The sequence below is a fragment of the Apodemus sylvaticus genome, chromosome 1, assembly GCF_947179515.1.
Source record: "Apodemus sylvaticus chromosome 1, mApoSyl1.1, whole genome shotgun sequence".
NCBI classification, from domain to species: domain Eukaryota; kingdom Metazoa; phylum Chordata; class Mammalia; order Rodentia; family Muridae; genus Apodemus; species Apodemus sylvaticus.
The window spans coordinates 97031776-97053354 of NC_067472.1; the positions used below are offsets into that span (position 1 = coordinate 97031776).

The 21579-nt window shown below is 39.7% G+C and overlaps 1 protein-coding gene across 2 annotated transcripts in view; it reads left to right on the top strand.

The window, feature by feature from the left end:
- Ric3 (RIC3 acetylcholine receptor chaperone) overlaps positions 1-21558 on the top strand; it is a 50210-nt gene extending 28652 nt beyond the window's left edge. The window contains exons 4-6 of one of the 2 annotated variants that reach the window (XM_052155192.1): positions 2394-2487; positions 5700-5845; positions 17050-21558. In XM_052155192.1, coding sequence (XP_052011152.1) covers positions 2394-2487; positions 5700-5845; positions 17050-17489 — 680 coding nt within the window. In that variant the 3' untranslated portion in view covers positions 17490-21558. The remainder of the gene's footprint in view (positions 1-2393; positions 2488-5699; positions 5846-17049) is intronic. The other variant, XM_052155201.1, reaches the window with a different exon arrangement.
- Positions 21559-21579: the final 21 nt, after the last annotated feature.

The window sequence follows — 21579 nt, forward strand, 5'->3', positions numbered from 1 at the left end:
ACACCTGCACACTAACTTGCCTGGATCACATGCACATAAGCTTCACACATAGAAAAATAACTTGTAAGAAGGCATTACCTAGGGGCTGGAGAGATGGCTCAGTGGTTAAGAGCACTGACTGCTCTTCCGAAGGTCCTAAGATTAAATCCCAACAACCACATGGTGGCTCACAACCATCTAAAATGAGATCTGATGCCCTCTTCTGGTGTGTCTGAGGACAGCTACAGTGTACTTACATATAATAAATAAATAAATAAATCTTTTTTTTTTTTTTTAAAGAAGAAGGCATTACCTAGAAAGAAGGTATTTGTCAAAAGCATTATAGGAATCATGTCTGGATGGCTTGTAAAACTTATGCAAACATGAACTCTTGAGTTTGTACTGGTACAACTGTGTAGCACAAACTCACAGAGGTCTGCCTGCCTCTGCCTCCTGGAGGAAGCCTGCTCTTCCTGCCTCTGGAATTAAATACCTGTATCACTTCACCCATCAAAGATTTCTTGTTTGCTTTTATTTTCTTAAGTTTTAAAATTAAAAAATATTTTTCCTATTAAAATTTTTTGAAGAAAGGCATTGATAGAATGACATGAGGATGGGGCTCAGAAGCAGCTACTCTAGGCAGTATCTCCTTTTGAATTACTCTGGTTCTTTGTGGTAGTAAATCCTCAATCATATTTCACAGCCCTTTTGGAAATCCTAAATAGTCAAGGACTCTCTGAAGAAAACTGCTATGTCTCATTATGAGGTAGTTAGTAATGGTAGCATCTATCAGTAATTTAAAAAAATCATAGAAGGAAATCTTGAACTGATAGGAGGACTCGGAGGGTGAAAGTGCTTGCCGAATTTGGTTCCCAGAACCCATTTGAAAAGCCAAGATGTAGCATGTTTCCGTGATCCCAGCATCCCTTTGATGGTGTGGAGGCAGTCAGGAGAATCGTCTAGAAGCCTTCAGACCAGCTAACACAGTATGAAGTGCAGAAGAAACAAGAGATACCCTGCCTCCATAGAGTAGAAGGCCAGAACTGACTCCTGAAACTTGTCCTCTGACCTAAACAAAAATAAACAAAACACTGGTAATAAATAAAATTTAAAAAAAATATTGTTAAGACCTTCCTCTTGTCAGAGCCAGATAGAAGTAAATCAAATGGCCAAATGGACTTCTGTTTATAACAATACTAATACCAGTAAGTCAGTTTTATCATTTATTATAAATCATGCAAAAATAATAATAACCTTAGTGTCACACAGTGACATTTGTACCCACTTCACAGGTATTCATTGAATGAAAAGGATTTTTTACACCCAGGCAGTGGTGGCACATGCTTTTAATCCCAGTACTTGGTGGCAGAGGCAGGCAAATCTGTGTTCAAGGCCAGCCTGGCCTACAGGGTGAGTTCCAGAATGGCCAGGCCTACTCAGAGATGTATAAAATCTAGGCCATTTATAGACTGAGCAGCATTTCCTTTTCCTGTGGCCTGAACATTCACTTCTTATTTTGAGTATTTATTTATTGTTGTGTTTTTAGTATCTGACTTAGTGTTTCAGTGTTGTGTGTGTACTTTCTACTGATACTGATGCTATTTAAGAAAATAGCATCTAGGGGACAGACTTACACTCTAGCATGGTCTATTCTTTATTTTTTTAGACAACTAGGGTTAATTTGGGCATTGAGGTCTCAACCATAGTTTGGAATTTTCTTTTACAGAAATGGAACACTGACACACTTAATTCCTAGATACTTCCAGACCTTAAGTACAGGCAGACAGGATCACCTAAGAGTCCTGATCCTTTATTTGTAATCTTGTGTAGGCTTGGTATCCTATCCAGGAACATTGTTTGGATCACAAACCATTGTCTACCTTCAGCATTTACTCTGGAGTGACTTTGCAGGGTGTTTTCAGTGCTGGATGTTTTCTTTTCTTTCTTTCTATTTTAAGTCTTTTTTAAAAAAAAGATGTGTTTATTTATTATATGTAAATACACTGTAGTTGTCTTCAGACACTCCAGAAGAGGGAGTCAGATCTCATTATGGATGTTTGTGAGCCACCATGTAGTTGCTGGGATTTGAACTCAGGACCTTCTGAAGAGCAGTCAGCACTCTTAACTGCTGAGCCATCTCTCCAGCCCCAGATGTTTTCTTTAGTTGGCTCTGCTAGATTACTGTGTGGAAGAGGGAGTGATTTATCATTCCCTAAATGAATGTGTATCCATTGGGCCTGTTGGCCAGACCTCTGTACCTTTTTTGTGCTGACTGTATTAGTTAGAGAAGCCCTGTGTGTTCTCTTGAGTCTCTGAATAAGCCTGGATTACCATAGATCATTTGAGCTAGCCATTTCTCGGAAGGGCTTGGGGAGTTGCCATGACGGTTCTTAGACTGGTGCTTGTCTTTTCAGCCAACTATGAGCTTGTTCAACTACAAGAAAAGCTAAAAGAGACAGAGGAAGCCATGGAAAAATTAATCAACAGAGTAGGACCTAATGGTGAGAGGTAAGTTTCACCAAATAGGACTCAGACAATTTCATATTTATAGATTATCTACACTTTGACTATTGATGTATAGACTGCATGTTTTTATCTTATGTAATTGTCAGCTTAGGTACAGTATATGTATTCTTTCTCAATTAACATTTCATTTTCATATCATTGAGAAACTTGTTTTCAGTGTTAAATGTGGTACAAATTATTTTAAGAGTTTGTGAAATTTATAAATCTTGTTGGGTCAAATAACTTAGTTTTGAGAAGGATCTTCTAGTTGTCTAATATAAATTTTAAATAAAATTTGGTTATTGAACATTGTATTTTTTTGATATCAAATAAGAAAAAAAAAAAGCAAGAGCCTGAAGAAATGACTCAGTGGTTAAGAGCACTTGCTCTCTCTGAGAACCGGAGCTCAATTTTTAGCACCTACATGGCAGCTCACAATTGTCTCTAACACCAATTCCAGGCAGGGGATCCATTGCACTCTTTTTTGCCTCTGTGGGTACTTCATATATGTGGTGCACAGACATACATCCAGGAGAACACTCATACACATTTAAAAAAAATCTCAAAAAAAGCAACTGTTATCACAGCAGGCATTTGTGTTTTGTGTTTTGTGTTCTCTGAGTATAGAATTCAGCATGCAAAGTAGGTGCCAGGGGCCAAATTAAACCTTTAGGAAGGTACATCTCTATTCTGCCATACTGGATCTGAAAAGGATCTGAAAAGATCCTGCCAAGGATCTGAAAAGAGCCAGTTGGTAAGAAAGTACAGTTGGTCCAGCTTGGATCACGCAGCTATCAATGAACCAATCATGGCAGTCAGGAAGACGGAATAGGAAGATTGCCACTTGACTAACCGAGAAGGGAGATAAAGGGATGAGTGTTTGTACCCTAAACTGTAGTATGAGCTGAGAGAGAGACTGTGCCCACAAAGAAAAACTAACTAAATAACATGGAAGGAAAAGAAGGGTACAAAGATGCCTGGAGATTTAGAGTACTTCATAAGAGATTCCAGCATTAACTAAGACAAAACATAGCAGAAGAGAAAGAAGTAAGGATTTTGAGATAGTAAACTGGGACAGAGCTTTGAATATGGTTAAGAATATTCATGTATAATATATAACAGCAACAGGAAATGTGGGCCTTGGGAACAGAATAAAGGACTGGGTATTTGTCACAGGGAAAGATGAGATCACCAAGTCCCTGAGGCGATTGTGTTCTGTTGTTAGCCTTACCCTTGCCTTTCTGTTCGTTCTCTCTGTATTTAGTTTAGCTCTTGGATTTGGATGTGATACTTTCTTTAGTTAAAAGTCAGCTGCCACTGTTTTCCACCTGTGATCTTATGTTTTTTCTAGCATTGTGGAATCTACCATATGCAACCTATTCATTATCCAGCTCTGCTTGACCGTGTGCCTTTTCTCGACTCTTGGCCATGTGGACCTTGGTTTTGAGGGATTGAATTTAAGGTTAATTTGAAATTTAATGTGATAATAAAGTTGCAAGTAGAACTGCTGATGAAATAATTGGGCAGCATGGACATGTGGGTAAAAAGTAAAGATTAAGAACAAGGTTAGGACATCTTCCATTTAGGGTAATAGCTTAACCTGTGATGCTGGGACAGCTTCCCTGGAGCATGACTACAAGAATGGAGACACCGGAGTCCAAAGATTATACCTTCATGATGGCCAGGCTTTAGTGTGTGTGTGGGGGGGGGGATGGGCATTGTTAGAACTAAAAGAAATGATTGCAGAAATGGGAGGAAGGCAGCTGTGTCTGTGACTAATGCAGGAAGTTCCAGAAGGACACTCTACAGTATGAGAAATCAAAAGGAACAAACTGGAAGGTACTCAGGAGTAGAACAGTCCTGATGATTTTTGTAAGGTTTGGTAAATGATATAGAATAGGTCATATTTCAGAGGTAGACGAAAGCAGATGGTGAGGAAGTGAGAACCAGGCAGACAGGCACAGAGGCGTTAAAGACCACGAGGCTGTGGCCATGCTGCCGTATACGTACATGACCTCCCTGACAGTGAGAATTCCATAGAAACATTCATTGTAGTAACTTCTGAAGATGTGCTAATGTGGATCCTTCCCTCTGTGTTGAATGGGCAGCGCAGACACACTGTTTCCAAGTAAAAAGGATGTTTTAGTTTGAAATTTTGTCAGTTGATGCTTCTCCAATGGGTCACTTTTATTAGAGGAAGTTGGATAACTGGGCAGGGTACTTTACAATCTTAATGTTGGAAGAAGAAACCTATTTTTCCTGTTAGGTGAACTCTTAGTCTGAACACAAAGAAGGACACAGCAAACACTTCCCCTGAGCAGAGTGGAGAGAGCCTCCATTACTGGTGCATGAGGTACTGCTAATGGAGGCTGTGGGCTATAAGGGGGTGAAGAGTAGTTCTCTTAAGCCCTCCACTGCGTGGTTTCTGTTTTCTGTCTAGGTCACTGCTTTTCTGTGTGATACAGTGTTCCTCTCAGCTGTGCGGTTATCCTCAAGCCTCGTGCTGTGCTTGCAGGTGTTTTCCAGAACCACAGCTCCATTGGTAGTCTGAGGAGGTTTCTAAACTGTGGAAATTGAGTTCTGTGATGGGCTATGGACTCATTGGTAGTATTTGCTTAGTAGGAATTCCAAAATAAAGGAGAAGAGGAAAAGGAAAAGACACCAATTACCACGTGTAAATTTCAGTTTGTGGATCTCAGTTCCCCAGTTTCTCTGGTTTACATGGTTGAGTGTTATGAATTATCTACGTCTTAAACTTCAGACTGTATCCTTACTCTTGTACAAATGGAAAAAGCCCTGTGGTTTCAGTCTAGTATTTTTCTATGGTTGAGTCTAATGGCCTAGAATATTTTTCTTAGATGACTTGCTTCAGACAAAGTGTCTCATAGTGAAGGGAATAAATATAAGAGTTGCAGAGAAATTGCAAGAGACTGGGGAATCAGGCTGCTGGGGTGTGAGGGTAAAACCACTGGGATCTCGTTTCCATGGTGATTCATCTTGGAACTTCAAGCAGATACTTGATTGAAATATTCTGGAGATTAGGTTCCCCACTTATAAAACCCAACATTGAACTAACATCTCTGGTTACGACCATGACACCCAGAAATCAGCTGTTGTTAGACCTCCTCTTTGAGGATCCAAACAGATCATGGTGAAGTTTCTCCCTGTTACCTAGGAGTGCTAACCACTAAATGACTGGACTGTCCGTTTCTCAGCAGAGCACAGACGGTGACTTCTGACCAAGAGAAACGATTACTGCATCAGCTCCGAGAAATCACCAGGGTCATGAAAGAAGGCAAGTTCATTGACACATCTCCAGAGAAGGAAGCTGAGGAAGCCCCATACATGGAGGACTGGGAAGGTAAAATGCCTCCTTGCTTTCTTTAGCTGTCACCCAGAAAGGAGATCTTTCCAGTTTTCTTAAAAACAAATTTTATATAGAGACATGACATCTCTATAATGTTTACCTAATTTAAATGTGCAGTGATAATCACACTATAGTGTCAGAATAGGACAATTTCGTCACCCTAGGAACTCCTACCATCCTGCCTCTGGTAGCGCCTGAGCTGCTTTCTACCCCTTAGTTTGGCTTTTTGTGTATAAATGAATTTATTGCAGATGCACTGTGATGGCTGACTTGTGTTTAGAGGAATGCTTTTGAGATTCATGTATGGTGTTGAGAGTGTAGCACAAGTTCTTTCTGAAATTGCTGGGTAGGATTATATAAATATACCTCAATTTGTTAGTCCACTCAGTAGTTGAGTAACATTGGGCTCTTTTTAGCTTTGAACTGTAGGATCCAAGCTACTGTAAAATTTGTATGAAAGGCTTTTTTGGACACACTGTGCTTCTCTTTCAGTATGTGTTTAGAGTGGGATTTCAGGTTTTATAGTGGATGCATGTTTAAATTTATTAGACACTTTAAAGTGGCTGTGCATTTCCATCAGCCACTTGTGAGAGTCAGTTTTCCCATATTCTTGCTAATGCACTATCTTTGTAAATGTTAGCCATTCTGATGAGTTTACAGTGGTATTGCAATCATAACTCAAGTTTGCATTTCCCCAGTGACTATGATGCTGAACATATTGTTTCATGTGCTATTTGCAAACTGTATATCTTTGTTGAAGAGTCTGTTCAAATCATCGTTTTTGAATATTGGGTTGAATGTGTTTTTATTAAGGTGTAACATATGTATTCATTGTTCAGGGTGGTCTTGTTTTGAGGGGGGGTTGTGATACAGTGTCCCTGGATGGCCTAACGCTCACTGTCCAGCACCCGAGCTAGCCTTGGCTCATGATTCAGTGGCTCAGCCTCCCTGCTACTGGTGATATGTATGTGTGCCTCACCTGCGAGCAGCAGCAGGAGTTCTCATGCGTCTTGGACACACGTACTTTATCACTTAGGTACTTTACATGTATTTCTTATGCCTGCAACTTGCCTGTTCATTTGCTTAATAGCATTTTTCTAAGAGAAGTCTTAAATTTTTGAAATCACACTTATCATTTTTCTTTTGAATCACATTTTTGTGTATTCTCTTTAAGATATCTTTGCTTAATCCAGATGTTTTAATCTAGAAGTTATATGGCTTTAGTGCTTACATTTAGGCCTATTTTAAGAATTTTTTAAAAAGATTTATTTGAAATTAAAATATAATTACATCATTTTCTTCCCTCTCTTTTCTCCTTCCAACTCCTTCCTTGAGTTAATCTTTATAGATGATAAGGCATTAGGACTTAAATATGCTTTTGCATATCTCAATACTGTATCACTCTCTATTAATTTGATTTAATTAATAACTTCATCACACCAGTTGCAAATCAGTTGACCGTGTGTGTGTGTGTGTGTGTGTGTGTGTGTGTGTGTGTGTGTGTATGTATGTGTATGTAAATATAAATAAATGTAAGCACTAAAGCCATATAACTTCTAGATTAAAACATCTGGATTAAGCAAAGATATCTTAAAGAGAATACACAAAAATACACACACACACACCATATATGTAGCATAGATCAAGCAGGTTGTAGTTGTATATTTAGGAATGCACATGTTGGGCTCTAGGAATCACTTCACAAACCACATGAACACTAATCTCAGTCACACAGGGATAGTTTACTGAGCATGTGCTCCAGGACTGGTTGACCAGGACCATGGTCCAGATGTGGGAACAGCACCATGACCCAGAGTTAAGATCCTATAGGGTTTTAAAGCCCCAAATCCACAAACATCTGTGCCAAGTTATTTCCCCAATCAGGATTTAGGAATAGAATATTTCCTTAGGAACATGCCTTTGTTGTACATTTTTCCAGCTCCCATTGGTTGGGGTATTCAACTGTGGCAGGGGGACTTGCCTTGTCTAGTATTCATGTCCTAACTTGTCCACCAGGATGGGTTTATCCCAGGGACAACTTAAAAAGGCTTAAATACCATAAAGGCTTATATATAGGTGCAGTAAGTGCTGTTAGGTAGTTGGTTCTTATTGTAGGTAACTTACACAAAGCATTTCTACTGGTTTCTCTCATGATTAGTTCCAAAGGACACAGAAGATAACAGAATTTGTAATTAATCTTGGCTTAGAAAGTTTCCTACTAACAGCAGAAACCTAGGAGAAAGTTTCTTTATAATGGAAGGCTATCCATGTAACTGTTACCTAGACCTTAACATTTTATCTAGGTCCTAACACACACACATAACAATTAAAGAAAAAGAGCCTTACATTTGTTTTGGGTTTTTTTTTTTTTTTTGGTATAAAATAGCTAGATATAAAACATTCATGTCTTAAAACCTACTTTTTAGGTTAAAACCTGCTTGATATAACATGATAATATATAACTAGACTCAGTTTACAAAGGATTTCCCCTTTTATTAAAAATACCCTTTCCTCATACAATATGTTCTGATTACAGTTTCCCTTCCCTCTACTCTTCCCAATTCCTTCACACCTCCCTTCCCATTCAGATCCACCCCCTTTCTGTTCCTGATTACAAAAAAGCAGGCTTCTACGAGATAACAACAAAAATATAACAAAATAAAATAGGAGATAAAACAAAAACCATCACATTAAAGTTGCACAAGGCAAGCCCATAGAAGGAAAAGAGCCCAAGACAAGGCACAATAATCAGACCCATTTGTTCACACACAGGAATCCTATGACAATACTAAACTGGAAGCTGTAATATCTATGCAGAGAACCTGGGGCAGACCCGTATTGGCTGTGCTCACTGCTTTAGTGTCTGAGTTCACGTGAGCCTTGCTGAGTTGATTCAGAGCCCCGTGTTCTCCTACTGTCCTCCAGCTATCCTCTCTGGCTCTTACTTTTTCTGCCTCTCCTTCCTTGGGATTCTCTGAGCTTTAGGAGAATGGATTTGATGGAGACATCCCATTTAGAGCTGTGTGTTCCAAGGACTCTCTGTGTAATGTCTGATTGTGGGTCTCTGTATTTGTTTGTGAAGGATTATCTTTTAATGTTTGTTTTTATAAAGGCTACTTAGTAGTTATTTTCTTTTATCCTATACTGAGTTTGGACTTTATTTCAGAGTAATTTTGGTCATAGCCTTATAAAATGTCCTGGGGTTGCAGTCTTTTCCAGAAGAGTTTTTGTAGAATTGCTGTTAATCCATAATCATTAGTGGAGTTTATCGGTGTCAACAGAGAGAGAGAGAGAGAGAGAGAGAGAGAGAGAGAGAGAGAGAGAGAGAGAGAGATCATTTAGAATTACAAAAATAAATTCAGTTTCTTTAATATTTTCTTAAATTTGCTTTGAAAGTAGTTTTAAAATTTTCATCCAAATGTTGTTCGAAAAATGTTGCTCATAATCTTCCCTACTTATTTAATGCCTATGACACAAAGGGAGTGTGCACTTTTCTGTCCTGATGCTAATAATCTTTCCTTCCTCTCACTTCATTTCCTAATCATCTACACAGAGGCTTATCACTTTGATCGTTTCACAGACCTGTGTTTTGGCCTCATTGTTAGGTTGGCTCTGGATTATACTCAAGGGCTGATTTAGCCCTAGTAAGGCCAGTTTGCACCTGGTGTATTGTAAGTCTCCTCTGGATAGCAGAACACAACTGCTCTTAGGATGTCCTTATATCATGTTCCTTCCCATCTCAGTACTCATTAGAGTACCTAAGAAACTGTAGATCTTAGCAAATTCTAACTTCCCTTCCTTCTCTGAACTTTTCTGTCTGTTTTCTATTAACTCAAGGAGCTCAGTGAGCCCCCTTTCCCTTCCTTGGAATTACTGTGTACCACTTGTTTTGTAGGGCTTAAAGATTTGCAAAAGATATAAACAGACATTTCAGCAAAAAGGATATACAGATTGCAAATATGCACATTAAAGCATGTTCAACATTATTTTCTCTAAGAAAATACAAATTAATATTAGAATAAGATAACTGGGTATAGTAGTGCACACCTTTAACCTGAGCAGAGGCAGAGACAGGTGGATGAATCTCAGTGAGTTCAGGGCCAGACTGGTCTATATAGAAAATTCCAGGCAAGAGGGTTACATAGTCAGACACTATCTCAAACAAAAAATAAATTAGAATAGGATACTTCTCCATACCTTTTAGAAAGATCAAAATAAGAAATAACAGCACCAGATTGAGATGAAGGAAACTATCATGCATACCTTGCTAGTGACATAAATAGAATGTATATGTATTAGTTACTTTTCTGTCTCTGTGAGCAAATCACCTGCTTTGCTGATGGTGGGGAAGACTTAGTGGAATATCCCATTTCATAACAAAGAAGGGCCAGAAACAGGGAATTGGCCAGGGATACTATACAGCCAAGGATCCATCCCCAGCAATCAATGCTCCCCAGCTAGGCTTCACCTCCTCCACGGCCTCCCAAAATAGAGCTCTCAACTGGGAACCAAGCACTCAAAATATAGCCTGGAAGGGGCATTTCATATTCAATCCTCAAGAGGATGTTTTGGAAAATGATGTGGTAGTTTGTTTAAAACCCTAAGCATGCTAATTCTGTGCATTACAGCAGTGGTAGCCTTGATATTTATCCCCAAGAAATTAAGACAGGTACATGTAGAACTTGTACATGAATATCCATAAGCAGTCTTATCTATCCAGAATCTGCCCTTTAGCAGGTGAATGGGTTAAATGGTGATACATGTATTCCATAGTATACCACAAAGTAATAAGAGGGAATGGATTATTGGTACATGCAGAGAATTTTGCTGAGCAAAGGTTAGAAGATTATTTTAAAAGTTAATATTCTATATGTATTATCTTCAGATGCCAAAGTTATGGAGATAGGTAACAGACTAGTAGTTGCTGGGGGTTAACGGATGACACGCCAGTAGGACAGAGAAGGGGGTGTGTGCTCATGAAAGGTAATATCATGAAGCAGCTTTGGGGATGGATGCAATCTCTGCTTTACTTTCTTTTTATGTACGTTTAATACATGCATGTGTATGGGGGTACCTGTGTATGTATGCACATTCACATGTGTGTGCAGGTGGCAGGTTGAGCTCAGATTTTTTTTAATTGACAACTACCTTATATATTAAGGCAGGAACTCTTGTTTAAACCTCGAGCTTGCTAATTTCACTAGTCTAGCTTGTCTTGAGGATCCTGTCTCTGCGTCCCAAGCAGAAACAGGCAGGTCTTTCATGCCCAGCTGTTAAATATGTGGGCACTGGGGATTTAATTCCAGGCCTTTCCATTGAGTCACCTCCCAGCACCTGTTCTGTTACTATAGGTATCTTGATTATGATATTAAGCTATATTTTTCTTCACACCACTATTGGAAGAAATCAGAATAACCTGAGATTTCTGTGATTCTTATAACTACATGTCAACCTATAATTATCTCAAGATAAAAAGATTAATTTATTGAAAGTAACAAATTATAACAGAAATGTTAATAGGATAGCTTTTCATAAATAAAACCTTCACCTTTTGTAGTTAAGATAGTATAAGAGTTAAAAGATAACACTGGACTGGAAAATATCTATAGCAAATATGGATAAAAACAAGTTGATAGGCTTAATATATAAAAAGTTGTATGACTAATGCAGGGGTCACTGAAATGCTCATAGTTGAATAGTTTACAAAAGAAAAAATGGCCAGCTGCAAGACCGATTAAAAGAAGTTCAATCTCACTAATCATCAATAAAAGAAATTTCTTTGTTCTTCTAGCTTGTAAATTTGTATTTACAACCTTATTCTCAGTATTACTTCTTTCCCCATCATTTTCTACCTGCCTTATAGGTTGTGTTGAGATCACACAGAGTTTTAGCTGTGGTACTAATTTATAATGACATATGCTTTTTCTGTTTCAAGTATTATATTAGATTTCTTGCATATTACCAATGATTGATTATTTTACATTGATAAGTCACCCTTTCCCCTATTTTTCCTCCCTAAACCTCTCCTTCCTGCTTTCTTTTTCAGAGGCAAACTGTTACCATATTTCCCAGGCTGGCCTTGAAGTCTTGGTTCCCTTGCCGTTGCCTGCTGAGTGCTGGGATTTAGGCATAGACATCTGTATATGACTTACTTCCCCCTCACTACAAGGAATTGGACTTAGGGTCTTTGAACATAACTTGCATATTAGGGAAGTTCTTTACCACTGAACTCCATCTGCAGTCCATTTAAAGGCTTGCTTTGCGACAGGGTCTCCATATATTGCCTTGAAATCTGGCCTTGTACCTTGCATCAGGTAGCCAGGATCACAGGCTTGAGCACCAAGCCTGCCACCACTTTCTTACATCTGGCTTCACAGTTGCTGAAATATAACTTTTGATAAATTTTTGTATTTGTTTAGACAATATCCTGCTATGTTTTTGATGTTTACATGTTAAAAGATTAGTCCCTAAACTGCTGCTACTGGGATGTGGACCTTTAGGAAGTGGGGCCTCCAGGAAGGTCCTTAGCTCTTTTTGTGGGTGCCCTCAGAGGTGACTTTGTGTGGCACCCCCAATCACTTCCGTTTTACTTTCTGGCCTTTGTAAGCAATTTGGCTCTGCCACTTGCTTCTGTTGTAAGGTGCTGCTCTTACCAGAGGCCTAAAGCATTGGGCTGCCCAATCTTGAGCTCGAATCTCTAGACCCTTCAGTCACAATAAACCTTTCTCTTAGGAGCTAGTTATCTTAGGCATTTCATTGAAGTGATGTATAAATGAGACATTCACGTAAAACATTTTTACTCTATGTAAAAGTACCATAAATTCAGAATACTGGGATATGTATATGGAATTTTCATCTTGCTAGAATATTCACAACCATGCCTTTCCTTAAAAATCTGAAAATCTGGCGCTAGAGACTCAACTCAGTGGGAAAGAGCATTGATTGCTCTTCCAGAGTTCCTGGGTTCAGTCTCTAGAACCCACATGGTTACTCACAGCCATCTGTCACTCCAGTTTAAGAGATCCTTCTAGCTGCCTTGGGCACTGGGCATGCGCCTAACACACAGACATATGTGCAGAGAAAACACTCATGCATTAAAAAAATTCCGAAAATCCTTCTTCATTCTGTACTTTTCATTTGATTGAAAATAAGAGATATTGTTTTGGTCTGATCGCTTTTCTCAGTAGGTAGCCTGGAATTTATTTTCATCTTATATTTAAAAATCTGAATTTGGTTACAGCCACTGGTTCTGTCTGTGTAGATATGAATCTGTTTTTATGCTGATTTTGCCCAGCGATTTGTGAACCTTCCTTCAGTGAGTAGATGTTTTCTTTCATCCTTTTTTTTTTTTTATTAATGCTTTGATGTGTTTCTCTTTGATTTCATGGTCTGTCTAGCAATTAAAAATCAGGTACATTGATCAACCTCCACAATTTCTCAGAATTTTCATTTCTTTGTAATTTTTATCTTGTTAATTAAATCTTACAGAATTCTTCAATGTAAACTTCTAATATATAGATTTGATTTTCAGACATATCATCTTGCTCTTGTGATCTTTATTTGTGGGTATACATTTTTCATCTTGTGATCATGCCTTTCTGTTTACAGTAGCTCGGCTTTCTGTTTGCTCCGTATCCTCTTGAATGTCACTAGGGATAAAGTTGACATGTTAAATATTATTTCCTGTGTTGACTATTTTATTAGTGGCTGCTGTATAATTTGCTTATTTTGGTTCTCATGTTTTGAATTGCTGTGTTTTCATAGAAGCAATGAATCTTTGTTCTTTGCTTATATGTCTTAAAGGTGTTTTAAAGTATTAAGTAAAGTCATATGACATGAGCCACTTCAGCATTCAGGTGGGTCATTAGTGATAGCTGTGGATTTAACATTAGTTTTACTTACATATAAATATTGCTTTTAAGTTTTCAATTTATATGGGATATCTTTTTTTCTATTCTTTCTCCTTCACTCTATGAATACCCTTAGAGCTGAAATAAATGTCTCATAGCTAGCATAGAGTTGGGCCTTTTTATTTTTAAAATCTCTTCACCATTATGTGGATTAGAGAATTTAACCCATTTATATTCCATGTAACAATTGATAGGTTAGGACTTACTAGTATCATTTAAGATTTTTATTACATTTATTTTTTTATGTTTGTGTTTGTATGTGTGTTCATATACATGTGGGTATGCATCATAGTGTGCATGTGGGGGTCAGACACCCTGTCAAAATTGGGTCTGTCTTTCCACTATGTTGGTCCTGGGGATGGAACCCCAGGTTGCTAGGCTTGGTGGTAAGGTAAGTGCTTTTACCCCATGGAGCTGGCTCACTAGCCTCTGACTGTTATTTTGGTATTTTTTTAATCTGGTTCTTTGGTAGATTCTTTGTTCTTTTCCTCTATTTTAGTCTTTCTTTATGGTTAGATTTTGTTGTTGTTTTGTTTATATTTTTAAGTGGCTTGTTTAAAGCTTGGAAAGCCCCCCAGGCTGGGGGGGCGGGATGACCTAGAGTTGAAATGAGCTATAAAAAAAACTGAGTTTGCAGAGGCTAAGTATTGACATGGGCTAGGAAACATGAGCCTAAAAGGTCTGGCCTGGTGTTGGGACAGTCTGAGGACCTATTCTCATTAGAAAATCTTGTGGACATTCCTTTAGGTCCTGGAACTATGGGATCCAGAGGTGATCTAGAAACTTGGGTGCTATGTGTTGTCTAGTACTCACATCTACTGAAATGAACATGGGTCCTGAATCCACCAGACTGTGGAAATTAGCCTCAGGTCTGCACCATCAGTAGATAAGTTTGGATCCCATGTCTACATCTAACAACTTGGTTTCTGATTCTAGATGTACCTTGATTCTGTACAGACATAGACACTGTGGCTGGGTTTCCTAACTATTTCAGGATTGGTCTGAAATCTAAAGCTCGTTTGTTGCTGGGTAGGCCTGAACCCTGTTTCTGTAAGGACTGGTATAGAGATTGCTAGTGTAGGCATAACTAGGGTCATAGGGCTGCCCTGGGACTTTGTGCTAGCTTGGCCTGATACCTTGGGCCTTGGAGGCCAGGATGACTGAATCCTAGGGCAGCTAGGTTGGGCCTAGAGCTAGAGTCTAATTGCTTTCCCTCTGACACCAAAGCAAGCAATCATCAAAATGCAAAGTTAAGCTTTGTTCTGTATAGATTGAAGACAAGCAAATGGGCTTCTCTTGAGAAGTCAGTGGTTGAGATCCCAGTAGCAAGCCCCGGGTAATTATCACTGTTCATTTTTCTATTGCTATAACTGAATACCAGATGAGGTCACTCATAAAGCATAGAGGTTTATTTAGTTGATATTCTGGGAGTGGTGTTAGCATCCACTCAGCATCTGGTCAGAGACTTCTTGCTAGGTCATTGTATGGGAGAGGTCACATGGCCAGACAGAGCAAACTTGATGTCTTTTATTTTTCTTCTTACAGAGTCATGAATACCACCATGTGAAAACTACCTTCAGATTTAATCCTACATTCTGATTTAATCCCCTCCTAAAGATCTACCTTCAAAATACCGTTAATATATAACTTTGAGACCTGAGCTTCAACAAGGGTTTTGGAAAGGGAGGCTCAAACCATAGTGGTAGCTGCACTCTTGTTTTACCCAGCACTCTGTTCAGTTATCCTGGGAGTGAAGGCCTCAGCCAGTGCTGGAAGGGTTTGCTAAGAGGGAGTTTTTACATCACTGGGAGAACTGAAATGTGGTATGACTCTCCTGAAGAGTCACTTGGTGAGGATGCAAAGTCTTTTAAAATGCCTGTTCTCTTTAGCCTACTCTCCATATTTCTAGAAGGCCATCTTGAGGAATTGGGGTAGGTGGTCTGGGTTAATACAGAGTTCCTCACACCACATAGTTTACAATGGAGACAAGTTGGAAGGAAGTTGCTCAGATGCCTTATGTAAGAATGATAAATCACATGTGCTGCATGACACAGAGAAATACCAATGACACATACTAAAGGAAAATGTATAGAACAACAGTACATATTCCTTCTTTATTAAACAACATAATCCTTCTTTATTGAAAAAGCAGGAAATACTATGCATATATGATTTTAAAAGCCAGAGGTAACCAGATTATCAGTGGTAGGATTCTGGGTGAATTGTGTTTTCTTCTAAAACTTGTTTATAATTAAAAATAGTAGGAAAAATATAACAAAACTTTTATAAATGTTGTAATACTTTTATAAATTTGAATACTTTTATAATGTTGTAAAAATGTCTCTAGATACCTCACATGTTCCAAAAGATTGTTGTTTTTTTACAATTGATGGCAAAAGTGATGTCTTTTGGAGCTGAGTATGCAGTTATTATCACCGTGCAAATAGATTTTGGATTCTGCAGTTCTCCACTGTGTAGTGAGCACGGCAGCTGCCAGCACTGCCATATGAGCTCCCACATGGTCCATCTGCTGCTCCGGCTCGGCCTGGCCTGGCACACAGACTTAGCTTAGCTCATTCCTTACTTGGCAGCACAGCCTCTTTCTCATTAGTGTAGCTGAGGTTTGGTGCAGTGTTACTCATTTTGCTTACCTGTTTGTTGTTTTTTCCTTTTGTTCCATTTTGTTAAAATGAAGATGCCAACAATGGGAGTTCTCTCTCTGAAAATACAGTTGTTGCCCTGTGGGGTCTTGGTCATGTCTTGCTAACTTGCTCCTGCTTCTGACAGTTACAGACTATTTTGGTTGTTTTGATAAGTAGAAAGCACTCACTATGGTTTATTTTTCAAAGAGCTTAACATTACTTTTCCCAGCCCCAGCCCCACCCCCACCCCCACTAGAAGATTTGGAACTAGTTCCAAATAGAAATTGTAAATACTAGCCTTAAGCTAAGCCCTCTCCATCTGTAATGCTGAAGGCTCAGGCTGTTTGCATAATCTTCATCAATGCTTCAGAAACACGAGGGGGTGAGATTTACCTCTACCCCAAGCACCTTACTTACAAAGGATTTTCCTCTGCCTTGGTTTGTATTTCACAGAGCACTGAGACAGTCAGCCAGACTGCTCAGAATTTGTTCAAGTGAAACTTGACGACTATTAGGACCATCTTAGAGATTTATTGAATGGATTTGTTAGGATAGGATGGCTGTTGCCAGAGAATCCTCTCTGATCCTGACAGTATTTATTTTCAGAGATGCTCTTTTTAAGACTTTGTGCTACTTTCTTCTCTAGGTTACCCAGAAGAGACTTATCCAATGTATGACCTTTCGGATGGTATCAAGCATAGGCAAGAAACAATTCTGGTGGATTACCCTGATCCAAAAGAGCCCTCTGCTGAAGAACTAGCTGAACAAATGGGAGAGTCAGAAGAGGAAGGATCAGAGCATTTGAGCTGGGATCATTTGCCCACTGACCCTGGAGACCAGAAAGATAATTCTGTTACCCTGTGTGATCCTAAACCAGAATCATGTTCCTGCTGTTTTCATGAAGAGGAGGATCCTGCTGTCTTGGCAGAGAATGCTGGTTTCAGTGCAGATGGCTACAGTGAGCAAGAGGAAACCACCAAGGAAAATTTGCCCCAAGACTTTACAAATGAAGGGCTGGGGATCAGCACTGATAACACCCACATGGGTAGCATGTTGAGGAAGCGCAACCCCCAGGGTTTTGAATGAAAGCAGCCTGCTTGGGAAAGTATCCATTACTCTGTTCCCATGGCACCTTTCCTCAGTTTCATCCATGGACCTGTGCCCTCTGCATCCTTCTCTGTGTTCAGTGTCATAGCTCTTGGGCTACTACCATGGATACAGTTAATCCTTCCTGGTGCTTGCACACCTGTCACTTTGTAAAGTAGCCATTAGTGTGAACACAGGACAGAATCACCTTTCTCTTCTTGCCTTTCCCTATCAGAGACACTAACCCATTCAGTAATTGTGTTTGGTTGTTTGTGTTTGCAGGTGGTGCCACCTAGACAAACCCCTCCTTATAGGAGCAACAGATGATTTACTATGAATGATTTATTGAATGGATTTGTTAGGATAGGATGACTGTGAGAACTGGGTTAGCAGATATTGAAGTCTTAAGTTTTAAGAATGAAGATTTTAGATTCCCCAATGCCTTATTCTTTGGGCCTTCAGCTGGTTAGTGGTCCCCTGAGAAGAGCATGCTTGGTTCTAGACTAGGGGCCCAGAGTACAGCAAGATAGCTGACTGAGCTGCAATCTCTTCTCATAGCCTTCTGAGATACCCTGACTCCTCTAGAGCAGCAGGCCATGAACTCACAGGCCAATTTGGAAACCACTTCCCTTGTATATTTTCTCGATCCTTAGCTTCCTTTGTCCTTATTCTGTTGAACAGAACTGCCAAATCGAGATGCACCTTTGAATGTCTTCTGTGGCTAGTGGATATTTGAAGCATTAGTTTGTGCCCCACAGAGCTGAAGTTTGAGGCTGTTGAAACTAAGGACTGCTTAAGTGTGTGGTCCTTCCACGAGGAGCTCAGGTGGCCAGGAAACCATGTCTTTGTGAGACAAGATGGAACCTAAGAATTCTAACAAGGGTGTATCAGTTCAGTTACATGAATTGAAAGTTGAAAGGTCATGTGTCTCCAGCAACATTCCCAATCATGAAATGGGAGACTCAAAATTTAAGGATTCTGTGAAACTGTAATCTTTAGAGTTCTATTGCACCTGACATGACTATGATGCCAGAGATAGTTTGGAGTACTCAGGAGCATACTGTACTGGCTGTCACCAAGGTCTGAGGCTACACTACGATACTGTCAGCTACTAGGAAGGTTTACATGCTAGTTGGCCTAGAGAAGACCCTTAAGAATGATTCTAAAACATGCTGTACTGTTTATCAATCGCTGTGTAGAATGTTTGATTGAAACTGTGCAGAATGCAGTTGAACATGTACTGAACATGGTCTTCACACAGCTAAGTGTAAAAAGCAATGTAGGGCAGATTGTTTTCTAGATGGTTCTGGCACCCACCATAAGTTGATTTAAGATAGCCCTGTGTCACTAGTTCTACTTTTTGTTCATAGGATATAATTCTGTTATTAGATAAGAACTTGTTTCCTTCTCATTAATTTATTAGACAACAGCCCTGTGCTGAGTACTAAGAAGACTGAATTTGTACTGTGGAGAATTTGTTTAATGTGCAAGTCTGACAGCTTCACTGTGGACCATAGGAAGGCTTGAGACTGAATTCTTCAGGCAGACTTCCCTGCAACTCAGGCTGTGGAATTTTAGATTGGCTCCTTAGGCAGCCCGAGCTAGTTTGGGCATCTGTAAAGTGAGGGTAATGAAAATGCAGGTCTTACAGGACTGTAAGCTGTAAATGAGGTAGTCAGTGCACACAGGGTGGTGTGTTCATTGTGTGAGCTCATGCATAACAACATATCATGTGGTAGCTGTTTTACTAATTACAGTGTGGACCCTAAACTATAAGAACATAAAAAAACAGCAATGTTTTTGCCAAAGTACCAATAAATTTCAGAAGACATTTTGTGGCAAGCCAAGAACATGGCAAGGAAGAGAAAGGACATTTGGGCAGAAAGAGTAGGTTAGCAAGAACAATGGATGTGTAGATGGATAATCGGGTAAAAGGGGTTTAGAGCCAATTCTGTTAAATGGAAATAGTTCCTGCACAAAGGACCAATCCTTGGTGGTTCCTGCCACTCTAGATGTTAGTTTACATATGGGAATATATTTGTTTGTATGTACCAGAAACTTGGAAGTACCTATTAGTAATTTGGAATATAGGCTTTTTGGTTTATTTTCCAGAATTGTGTCTTTTGATATGATTTTACATGTATATTTAACCCAGGGTGACCAACATCAAAGGACTTGATTTCGTTGAGATCTTCATCTTTCAGTATTAAGGGCTTCATTAAGGCCTTGCCATCAGGTCCCCAGTGACCTCTGGGCACCATAGCAGTAGCTGGCCTAAGAAGCCACTGCACATCACCTAGGAACATGCTTGGTAAGTCGGGTGGGTGATCTGCCTGCCAGAAGATCTAACTTGGTTATATAGGAACACAAGGCTGTGCCTCATTATCTCAGGGCCTGAGCCTAGGAGGTATACTGTGGGGGAGAGATGGACTCAACCTCTAGAAATAATGGCTTGTGAGAACTGTTCTCTGTATTCAGACTTAGGTAATAAAATAATTTATGGTCTGCACTCAGACACTCTGAAAAGAGGAACCTAACTAATACTCAGGGCATAATTAAATGTTCTCAATGCTATGTGGAAGGTAACAATTCAGGAGCAGCATATAGTTAAGGGCAGTCCTTCAGGGAGCAGGCTGCAGTGGACTGGCTCACAGGGAGCAGCGATGAATGATAGCACTTGGCTTGCTTTGCCCCTTTTATTCAGCCTGGGACCCCAGCCAAAGGTATGATGCTGTCCACAGTAAGGATGGGTCTTCCTCAACTAACTTTCTTGTAAACACCTTCATAGGCAAGTATGTTTCCATGGTGATTCTAAGCCCCTTATGTTGGCACTCAAGAGTAAACACCAGAGGTAATAGGTGTAAAACAAGATTTTCCTTAGCATGTGTTCTACATAATTTAGGATTTTTCTTCAGCCCGATGACTAAACAAACAAAACCTCTTTCCCTTGTAGAACACCCTGTATATGGTCTTCACAAATGCAGTCGCTATAGGGACCAGGCCATGTTCAGGTAGGGAATGCTTTTGACCCACATCAAAACACTTAGCTGAGTAGAACCCAATTATAGACCTGCTCTTAAATCCCCCTTATTTAGACAATTTGTATCTGCAAAGAACATTTTATGTGTCACCTATTGGGCAGTGATCAGGAAGGATACAAACCAACCTCCTTAACCATTAGTGTGTATAAAATACTTTCTAGTATCAAGAAAACAGGCCATTCCTTTACTTCAAAGGGTACTACTTTCCTTGTGGATGGACAGGAATCATGTCCGCCTCACAGGACTGTTGTGTCTGTGTCAGCCCCAGAGTGAAGTGTGCAGTGGTAGGTGCTTAGCACTATTACTGTCTGGAATCTCATGCTGCTGGGCTACCCAACCTGATCTCCCCCACCCCATGGCCACTCTGCATGCCAAGAATGGTCCAGAGTCACCCTGTGGGGTTCGTGTAACTTTGTGATGACTCCTTTTAAGAACGACTGGCTTTCATCATGTTGGCTTCAAATCCAGACAGAAAAAGGTTCCCACACATGTAAGAGTTCTGTTTAAATAGACCCAGCTTCAAGAAGGCCTACAGACACACGGCTGGGGCTTTCCCACCCTTGAGTACTACAGCCCAAGTTCTGCCCACAAGGGCAGTGCCCACCAAGCATACTTAAGAACTATCAGCCAGTTCCTTCAGTGATCTGAATGACCCTGTTTTTCCCCCGTGCTGTAGATGTGGCCCCACAGGCAGTGTTGACCTGTGTGTCACTGGTTCTCAACATGCTCTGGGTCCTTTGTCACTCTTACCCACCTGACCCTTTGAAGCACCTAGAAAGGAATGGAATGGAGAACATTCTAGGAGAGACATGTTCTTCTATCTATGAAAAACAAGGACACAGCAGTCAAACAGTTCAAGTTTAATTTGTTGATACATGTCTGTACTTAGACAAACACTAAATTCTACAACATACATAATGTCATTATGGGAAAATACCAAGTTTGTCATTGCACATACCAATAAATAAATACATTTGCTTCAGAATACCAAAAAAGTTTATTCAAAAAGTCACTTAATAAAAGCACAGTTTTGCAAGTTTGTCTAAAAC